The sequence below is a fragment of the Lasioglossum baleicum genome, chromosome 5 (genome assembly GCF_051020765.1).
Source record: "Lasioglossum baleicum chromosome 5, iyLasBale1, whole genome shotgun sequence".
Taxonomy (NCBI): domain Eukaryota; kingdom Metazoa; phylum Arthropoda; class Insecta; order Hymenoptera; family Halictidae; genus Lasioglossum; species Lasioglossum baleicum.
The window spans coordinates 16,483,784-16,494,436 of record NC_134933.1 but is presented as its reverse complement, the minus strand read 5'-3'; the positions used below and the strand labels follow the sequence as shown (position 1 = coordinate 16,494,436).

Genomic DNA, 10,653 nt, shown 5'->3' with positions numbered 1-10,653 from the left:
GCAAAATAAAAAATGTTCTTTAATTTAATACATTGACGTCCTTAAATATTTTTAACATGTCCACTACTTTAAATTGTGCGTGCCCATTTTTGCCATAAAGGGAAAATATCCGCAGTCTACTAATCAGTATGCAAATTCGAATATTCCCATATATCTTTCATTCGGCATTTCCTCCAATTTTAAACAAAATAAAAGGATGTGAAAAATAGAAAATGAACTCTGAAATAAACTGCAATGTAAATCCCCGATTGACCCCCTCGCGATTTTAGGACCCTGAAGTCATTACCAAAACCTCCCAGTGTCGTACACTCCGCCCAAATAAATTGGAAGACAACAAGGGTGCGTGGGGGGTGAATCAAAGTCTCCAATCAGAGTTGGAGAAAGCTGGGCTACCCCGTGGAGCAGCGGAACCACGAGCGTGGGTGTGTTGGTAAAAATCGTGGCTCGACACGCCGCCAGTGACCGACACACTGACAGGCACACACGGATAGTGCAACAGACAGGAATCGGTGGTGGTGTCCCAGGCACCACGAGACCAACACTTGACTCCCTCGGAGGAACAAGTCACATTAGACGTCTGCCCTCCGGCCTGACTGTTCGACCGTGACCACCCCCTAAAGAAGAACGCGGGACAGTTTGACGTTTAACTGTCACTCGAAGACAGTAAACCCATCGGTGGCAAGTGTCAACGACGTCGTAACCAGCTCGTCTCAAGCTTTATAGTCCCGACCCGACGGTCCGCGTTTTATTGCGTTTCGAGTGCAATTAACCCCTGAACATACCGCTGTCGACGCGGTCCGAGAAAGTGATCATCGTTGATCGGCTTAGTTCTTCAACTACGAAGTCATCGGGCAGTTTTTCTGTCATTAATTTGGACCAATCTCGAGAGACGGCTGATTTCAGTGCTGTGAATCTAGTTCGAGTTCGAGGAAGTTCTAGGAAGTTCGAGGATCTGTGAGTTCTACAGGTGTAGAGATCAGTGCAGAGTATTCAGGAAGAGTTTGTGAGTTACTGGGAAGTGTGATTGGCCATAGAAACTCGTTCGAGAAACAACCAAGAATGTATTAGAATGTTGTCTTCCTCGACCTCCGGCACCCCGTTCAGCGTCCGTGACATTCTCAGCGAGGATCAGCTAGGCACCATGGATTACCAGACCGTGCATCATCAGCATCAGATTCAACAGCAACACGTCCCTCAAGATTACTACAACTACATCATGCCGGATAATCAGTGGGACTTCGAGAAATACAAAGAGCAATCCATGCAGACCTATCCGCATTATCCTGATTTGAGCCATGTTCATCAGCTGAACCAAGTCGCGCCGACATATCAGGAGCCTCCTGTCACGGAAGACGGTACGCCACAATTTTTTACGAATTTTTCTTTAGCGGGAACAATTTAGTTGATCGAATGATTGTTTTGCAGGTAACGTTGTCACGTCGAGCAAGACGGAACTCAGGAAGTCTGTGAAGAGAACGAAGCGGAAGCCGAGGGTGCTGTTCTCCCAGGTGAGTGTTCAATTGTTTAAACAATATTCTTACGCTCCCTCTAGTTTCCGACATTTTCCGGCACTTGCTTGGCGTTTTTGTAGATTTTGATAGTTTAGAAGTCTGAAAACAATCATTTTTCCTGTGATGACTCCTCATTTTCTGATCAATTCATTTGTAAAGAACAAGCATGAATGTTTCTTGCATTGAGGGATGTTCAAACAATTTTAACCGTTCACAATATCGTGAAAAAACACGCAATTGTCTTCAGAATAGTCCGTAGAATCGTTTTACATGACTAACGTGCGTGTATCTCCTATCATTCAAGCTCAAAAAATTCCGGAACTCTACTAAGGCTTCCTGTAAATCGATAAACTTCGAACAAAACGAGAAATGCGAATCACATAGGTAATAGAAGAAGCATCGGAGGTTGCAATAGTGTTTGATAATTGTTTCCAGACGCAAGTCTACGAGCTGGAGCAGCGATTCAAGCAGCAGAGATACCTAAGCGCCCCGGAGAGAGAATTACTAGCTCAAACCCTGAAGCTGACCAGCACGCAGGTGAAGATCTGGTTCCAGAATCGTCGGTACAAGAACAAACGTGCACGTATCGAGGGCGCAGAGAAGCTACAGGCTCAGAGCTTGAAGAACCAGTCGCTGAAGAAGATCTCGGTGCCTGTCTTGATCAAGGACGGCAAGAACCTGCAGGACTCGTACAACCCCGCGATCACGCCTTACTGGACGAACATGAGGCCTGAATTGACAGTATCGATGCAGACTGACTTCCGGATGAACGACATCCGTGTAAGCCCCGAATTCAGACAGAACTCTGAGCCCATCAGTCCAGAGTTCAAAACAGAGATGAGCTCGGATATCAGTGCCAAATCGAGTTTGAACGGCGATCTACAGCCTAGACAGCACGTGATCGCCACAGGGGATTATAGCAACAACCTGGCGATGCATTGTCAACGGCAGATTAAAACGGAATACAAGGACGACGAGATCTCCCCGTTCCCTGACATGAAGAACATGGCGGACGCGAAACCGATGATTCCCGACGGCAGAACTGCGATGGAAGCCGATTACGGCTTCGCGAACTACCTGGGCTGTTCGACTAATTATCAGATGCAGTACGTCAACTACATGGATCAGGTACCCATGGACCAGAATCTGCAACGGCTGTGGTAAAATCGAACGAAAACCAGCGTCGAAAATGTCTGTGCTTCGCAATCGTAAGATAAACAAGGTTCACTTTGATGGATATACGAATTGCTAGTAGATGTACAAAAGATCCAAAGAGATCCGATGGTGGATCAAGATTGACTCGTTCCGCGTATTATTTTTTTAACGAACGATCCGTGTCGAGAAGTGTCTAACGTTACCAAATAGATAGCCAAAGAAGTAATCGTTTCTAAGGATTGTCGAGGTAATCCATCGTAGATGTAAGTTTAGCGTAGTTAGTTTTAAGGCGAGCGCTATTGGCAGCTGTGTTTCTTTTTCTCTCTACTCTTAGCTAGCTAAGGTATTTTCCATTCGAAATAGCGACGCGCCGCTTCAAGAGGCCCGGACGGAAACCGCTTCAAGTGTTTCTCGTAATTCACCGTCTTTTTTTTCGACCGTGCGCTTTCTGCCTTGGACGAGTTTGTTCGAATCGTAGGAGCACGGTAATTTTCCGCGTGGAAATTGTTGACGAGCCTCGCGGGTTTCTTATCAATCGAAGGATGCGATCTCAAGCGCGAATTGTACTCTCCTGTCGGCTGGGGGAACGAAACAAATGACAATAAAGTATTAAGTTTAATTTTTGTGAACCGTTTTCTGTTCCCGTCCCCAATAAACAATTTCTTCGCTTTGTTTAAAAGAGTCGTTTAGTTACAGATTAAAAGCAACCTCCTCAAGGAAATAATAATTACACTGTCGGTTTAAAGTCCAAGGAACATTAAATGTCGTGTTTCTCAAGCAGATGGAACAGTGAATCGCTGTTCCGTTTAATGAGTTTACAAAAAGTTCAATCTTCATTCGATTTAGAGCCTGAACGAATCGCATGATTTTCGGCACAGTTTTCAGGGCGGATTTTCCCGCGAAGCATCGAGGAAATTCGACATGGCGGTCCAGACCGATAAAACAAAAATATGGCGAAATGGCATTTATAAATAGGTGAGTTCTGACAGCTTGAGCGAAGCCATGGTCGCCTTTTAGGTTATCGCACGAGCACGACGGGTCATCTGGCAGTCAAGTGCCTTCACATAGACGATCCGCGTCGGTGTAATCGTTGTTCATGGTGCTACTGGTGCCATAAAGGGCCATGGGAACAAGCTGATAAAAATGTCGGTGCCGATATTAGCCCTGGCTCGCGTGGTCTTTCCCATGTACACTAACGCGGCAGACCACCCTCGCGATGGAAACGGCTCCGCCTCCGTGCACCTGCACGCACCTGCGTGCACTTGTTGCACGGAGTCTGCTTAATTTCTCTGGACGTGCTCCAGAAGCTGCACTGACTCGACCCACACATCAATTTAAACCTCGTATCTGGAATACCCTAAAATTCTAGTCCAGACTTTTCGTAGAATTTCTAAATTTGTGAAGGATATACAGTTTGTTGCTCACAACCAGTTTTGATATTTCTATTATGTCTTGAGAGATTGAACTTCTAAATATGTAAGGGATTGAAATTGTGTTGGTCAATATTTTTATTATGTCTTGAGAGATTGAACTTCTAAATATGTAAAGGAAATTACGTTGGTCAATTTTGATATTTTTATTATAATACCTCTTGAGAGATAGTTCGAATGTTTCAAGGAATGGTAGAGGTAGAGAACAGATTAATCGAGATATTTATTGCTCGGTTTCGAAACCGCGTGGATGCACCGTGCTAAAATCTTGCTACCAAGCGGCGGCCGAACTACCTCCTGAAAGCCCCATTAGGATATCGTATATTCGCATAATCAATCACGGAGCATTAAACGTTGAAATTCGATCCTATTTGCCTGCGGGAGAACGGGAACCGTCGCGTCGCGTCGGGGCTAGGTAATTCCACGGAAGGCTAATGCTGTTCAAATAGACACACTCGCGTGCATATGCACGACGCGGCTCTCGATCATTCGGACTCATTTGTATGCAAACGCGTTTTTTTACCGGATTTTTTACCATTAATGACGTTATATCGGCTGGATTTCTTAAACAGATCCTGCACCCTCAATTCACAAATATATATATAGAGAGAGGGAGAGAGTTAAAAGAAGTTGGGATTGTTTCGTTGGAAGCATTAAAGTGTGATTCGCGTCTTTATTCGAAGCGTATTCGGCTACCGATTTAGAGCATGACATATCAACGTATGAATGCACGTCGAACAACGTGTAATATGGCATCAATGAATGCTAATTATAACTACAATTGGAATCACTGTACATTTTTAAATTTAACTTTTTAATTTAAATTAACTAAAACGGAGAAGCAAGAGTCCACCAAGTTCCACCAGGAACCTGAAAAGGTACCCCTGGAGCTACCAAGAACGCAGAGAATCCCGGAGAATCTCTATCTTTCCCGACGGCTCCGAGGATACCGACAATTTTGGCAGTACTGCCCTCTGTCTGTAAAAAAATTGCATAACAATTGCGAACAAAGATGTCCGCGAAAATCTCTTATGACAGTTCAAAGTTCAAAGTTGCATTATAGCCGGAAATGAAGTATGTGCCAAAGAGAAGATACTTTTATTCGCACAATTTACATTCTTTATACACTCTAATAGAATTTTTCAACTAATTGCGTTCCATGAGAAAAGGACGTTGTAATGAATCGTTTAATTTATAATTGACAGTATCGATAACTCCGCCGATTTTTGACATCGTCGGTATACCAGAACGTGACACAAAATCCCAGATGGTGAACAGTCTATTTCAATGTCTGCGACGACACTGCGTGCATTAGGATCCTACATGATCAGAAGTAGGAACGACGCAGCTTGTAAACGGCAGCTACTTTACCAACTTCAAAAAAGGTCTGGAGACATCTTTACCGGCCTGGAGAGCTCGTTCATCAGCGCACCCTAGGGTGAAGGGCACCGGAAGATGACTTCCGTTTCTCGTGAATCTTCAAACTACACTATTTAACAATGCAATGATTTTATTATGTCATAGTAGAGTTAGTATTCTCCTAAATATTTATTATCATGTAATTCTCATTAGGAAATCTAGCCTGCAATTATTGTTAACAGGATTCCAGTATATGTATTTTTATTTAATTTTTCAAATATGTGGATTGTGTAATTGATCCCTCTCCCACCCCCCCGGAAACGCGAGACGAAACAGATCTTCGATCATCAAAAACGGTACCACTGTCATTCACCTTCTACATCCTCATTACAGCTAGAGCCGGCGGCTACAAACGTCTGAAAATAGTTTCTAATAAACCAGCGAATCCACAAACTACCGGTAGCACTAAAAGAACAGGAACTCCTGATGTCATTTCTAAACCGCATCAACTTGGATACACCGTAAATTATAGACTACCAATGGAGCCGGAGCTCGGACCACTTCCGCTTATCAATTATTTAGAATTGTATTTATCACACGCACATTAGAATGGGTCCCATGGAAATCATCGACACAGATTTCTCCGACACATGTGGATTGAATGAAAATCAGTGGAAAAACGAAATATGAAACCGAGTGTTCTTGAATTAATCAATTAATAAATAAAAAATTAATGAAATATTGTCGGAGAAATCTGTGTCGATGATTTCCATGGGACCCCATCAGAATACGGTCCAATAGGTTCTCTAGAATTTCAAAAAGAAAGGAATCTCGTTGACGAACAATTTCTACAAATATGAAATTTCGTAAGCACACTCTAGTCACAATCGATCATTCATTCGATTAATACAGTGGCTTATATAATAAGCGATTTTACGTGTAGAATTACAAGAAGACTCATTGAAACGTCGGATGAACGAAGGGTGAAAGAGAAGGTAAACCAAGAGAGGATGAAAGCAGCGGCGTGGGAGGAGAGAGGGGGACAGCAGAAGAAGAAGAAGAAGTAAATGAGCGAGAGCGGTGGCGGCAGCGTATACTAAGCACTAATATTACATCTCTGGACTGACAGACGTGCGGACTTTAAAACCCAAGACTAACAAACAGTTAGCAGTCATCCGGTCTTCTTGTTTTTATATTCTTATGCCCGCCCATAGAGCGCACGTACCGCGAGCGGCTCCTTCGTTACTTTCGTTGTCGTCGTACGCCGCACTGGTTCACGAATTTCCTGTCGATCTTCGGAGAACCGGCCGACTAACTTGTAACCTTTCATTCATGTTCTTGCTCCTCGTGACACTGCCAAAACGAGGACAAATCTATACGGCCCTTTAGAACGGTGAAAACTTAATTGTCTTGACGAATCCTCTAATTCAAACTCTTCACAATTTGGAATACGTCTTCAACCTTTTGCTTTCAGCGAATTTGCCCATTCCGGATCCATAAATTTCAGGTTAAATCCAATTCAAGTGGAGCAGTTATTTGCATAAATAATAAATTAATACATTCATTCGAGTTGCTAGCAGATGATCTGAGAAAAATCTTTTAGTGGGATCCTGCTAGATTAAAAGTTTCTTAATTAAATAAAAAATAGGTGTGTTAGTAAAAGTGATCGTCCAGATTGTCCCAGAGTGTTTAGGGAATTTTCTGATCTTGCAGATCGAGAGAAAGAGAGAGAATCGAGCCACGCCGCGCGATCCTATTTATAAATCCGCTCGTCGAAAGAACGATTTCGGGTTGATTATCGTAACGAGGCCTCCGGAAAGTCGAAAGTCGAAAGTGGCGATCTCTCGCAGCCTCGATATTTCCAGCGATTGCTCAGCCCGCGATTGCGGGGGAGAGAAAAGAAATATCCGAGTGGCGGAATCGAACTCGTAAGAAAGCGAATCATCGGACCAAAGTGCAGCTGAATTGGGGGCGGCTTGCGGGGCGGGGGAGGTGGGTGAGATGGGGTCGGAGAGAGGACAGGGTGACGCGGGTCTCCGGTCTCGTTCCGAGGGTAACTGAAATAAGGTATAATTTTCCGCGCCAATTAAGGTCTTTAAGAATTACGACCAATTGAGCGGGAGGGTCAGGGCTTAGCTCTAGGGGAGAGATGTACTGACATCCCCCTATAATTTATTATTGATTAGATCGAATCGAGAAAAAGAGCGACCGAAGACGAGATCACCGTGGCCGTCTTAAAGATTGCTCCCCCTCCAAGAACTCTCCTTCTCTGTTGCGTGGAGGGTGGCGATAGGGAAATGGCGGACGTTTTTCCGGTTCGATTACTCGCCACCTGCTAATTGTCCTTACTCCCCTTCTCTTACGAGATCTCGGGAAAAGAATCACTTTCGAAACCGCGATCAAAAATACCGAGACACGTTAAGGAAAACTCACTTGGTTTTTACTTTTGTATGGAACGCAGAATTTTAGGGGATACTATGCTGTAAAATGAAGAAGAGTATGAAGATATACTAAACAAGATTTATTTGATTTCCAAGTTCTACAAAATACATATAATATTGTGGAGGATAGAATGCTTAAAAAGATGCGAAGCTAGGTGACTGAGGACCGAAAAATATTGTTTTGAGGATCTTGAGAACTATCAGGGAATTATAAACTTAGAATTAATAAACTTTAGCAGGGCAATAAAGAAGATTATTTTTATAGCTCTTATTTTCTACGAGATATAAAATTTTGGAGGATAGAATGCTTCAAGAGATACGAGGCTAGGTGGCTGAGGACCGAAAAAATTTTGTTTTGTGGATCTTGAGAACTATCAGGGAATTATAAACTTAGAATTAATAGACATTAGGAGGGCAATAAAAAAGAATATTTGTATAGTTCTTATTTTCTACGAGATATAAAATTGTGGAGGATAGAATGCATGAAGAGATACGATGCTAGGTGACCGAGGAACGAAAGAATATGGCTTTGGAAGGTCTCGAAAATGTTCCAAGCATCTCGAATACCGAATTGGGAAAAAGGTGAAACAGTGTCAGTGGGAGGGAAGCTCCTTCCGTGTAATTATTTTGCGGGTCAATCGGAACCGGACTAAAAAAGGCGACACTCGATCGAGCGGCGAGGATTGTCAAGGAACATCGGAGATGGCCGGGAATAATTTCCTCGTCGATATCCGGAACGCGCGAGGCCATCATCGGGCGAAGTGAGGCGCGAGGATCCACGCTCCTGTGGTTCACACTTAATTAAACCGCCATAGGAACTCGGCTGGCAGCACGTGGCGGACAATGCTGCAAGTCTTTAGCGGCGATTGTTATGTAAAGCACACCCTATATATGCACCGTGGCAGTTTCCTCTCGACTCAACTCGACTCGACTCGACTCGATACGAGACGAAGTGTACGTAGAGGCTGCTCTGTCCGAGGTCTACGTACACGTCACGACCGGAGGAACTTTTTGAAAGCATTAGACGACGATTCACTGGGAACGAGTCGCGGGAAATCGCGATTTCAGAGTCGTCACCCTCGCTCCTGCCAGCTCCAAGTAGTCGAAAAGTAACAGGAACCAGCGAAACGTGTCGCGAGGACACTGTTCATAGTCGCTGTTCATTTCGGTCTGAGATGAACCCCCAGACTGTACCCCCAAGTCGTAGGCATCGTTCAGGAAGAAGATTGTTGGGGTAATTATTCGATTGCTCATTACTATCCCTTCCTAATTATTGCTTTCTCCAGCGTCGCACTCCTCCTAGATACAACTTATCGGTGAGTCTTCGGGGCGTGAAAAATTAGGGGTGCGACGGACTTCATAAATTCAAGAGAGAACCTCCTTGATGCACGTCGCTACCTCCGTCACTGACATATCACATCCACAATCCTACAGTTTACTTTAAAATAGTTAAATTAATGTTATACACTCTGTTGTTTCAAGTCGTAATACAAAGCATAGAATTCAGATTTGTCCATGACTTCCTTCTACTAAATTCTTTTGCTGGTAAAAGTTGGAGTTACTTTACATGTAATACTGCTTGAATTTCTGCTGCAGGTTTGCTTCGATCCGAATTGTTTTGCCAGCAAAATGTAGAGATTCGTATACAAAGGAATATTAGTTTTAGACTTTGTCTAGAAATGTTACTAGCATGTTAAAGGACCATCCGGCAACTCATTTCTGTGTAACTACCTGAATCTGGTAGCTAGATCCTCCGAAGAAGTCGGATATTGTCTAAAAATGTTCTAATAATATCCTAATAATAACGGATGTCTGTATCGTACATCAATAACTGTCTGAAATCATTTCTGCACCATTACATCAATCCGATAGGTTTCGGTGGCCTCACGAAGGAATTGAAGAGTATCTAGGAATTGATTAGAAATTTCCAACAACGAACAATATCGCCAGCAGCTTAACGAACCATCTAAAATCATTCTTGTGCATCAATTGACCAGCTGTCAGAGATCTGAAAAGGCAGAGGGACGTTATCTAAGGAACTCTTCCACCCTTCAACCCTTCCAGTCCCGAAACCCTATCAGAATTTTCTCGTAAGCAAATACTTGATCGTAGTAACACACACTCAAGAGAACGATTTGTCACACGCGATACCTGAAAGACGTCTTGTTGCCCCTTCGCCGTCGGCAACCCCTCAGCGCGCTCCCGACGACCCTGAAAAAATCCGCCGAAAGATCCCACTCCGTGGAACCGTCGGCTGTCGCGTCGTCCCGCCGAGCTGAAGGCTTCGTAGAATCGTCGATTGGCTCGGTCGGAAAAGCGGTGTCGCGGGAATAGACGTCGATTGGTCGTAGGGCGAGGCTTGCGTCCTGACGGGAGCGTCGCCGGGCGTCGCGCCTCCAACCTGAAGCTCACGTGGAAGCTCCACCTACGCCGCGACCCGCGAAACTCGAATTCTTCGATGACAAACACCTTCCACCCAAAATCTTTAGTCTTCGAGGAAACCCTCCATCGTCTTAAGTTTTCAATTCGAGAAACAAAGGGGATGAAATGAGAAAGTGTACGTTATGTCAATGCTGAAGGTGGACGGACACTATAATTAGACTGTGGATCTTTATGCAAAATAAGAAAGAAGGCGTACGAACAAATTGAATTCTTAATTCATCTAATGTTTCTTCCATTTTGGGTCGTAGGGGCTTATAAAGGGCTGAAACTAAAATACTAAAAGCAAGTATTGTATCAATATTTTGACACACGAGG

At 43.8% G+C, this 10,653-nt stretch overlaps 1 protein-coding gene across 1 annotated transcript; it reads left to right on the top strand.

Annotated features, from left to right (window-relative positions):
* The first annotated feature begins 547 nt into the window (after nucleotides 1-547).
* LOC143208682 (uncharacterized) lies at nucleotides 548-3,261 on the top strand. Its single transcript, XM_076423302.1, has 3 exons — nucleotides 548-1,355; nucleotides 1,426-1,508; nucleotides 1,947-3,261. Exons 1-3 carry the CDS (start codon nucleotides 1,070-1,072, stop codon nucleotides 2,673-2,675), a joined length of 1,098 nt encoding a protein of 365 aa, XP_076279417.1. The 5' UTR covers nucleotides 548-1,069; the 3' UTR covers nucleotides 2,676-3,261.
* Nucleotides 3,262-10,653: the final 7,392 nt, after the last annotated feature.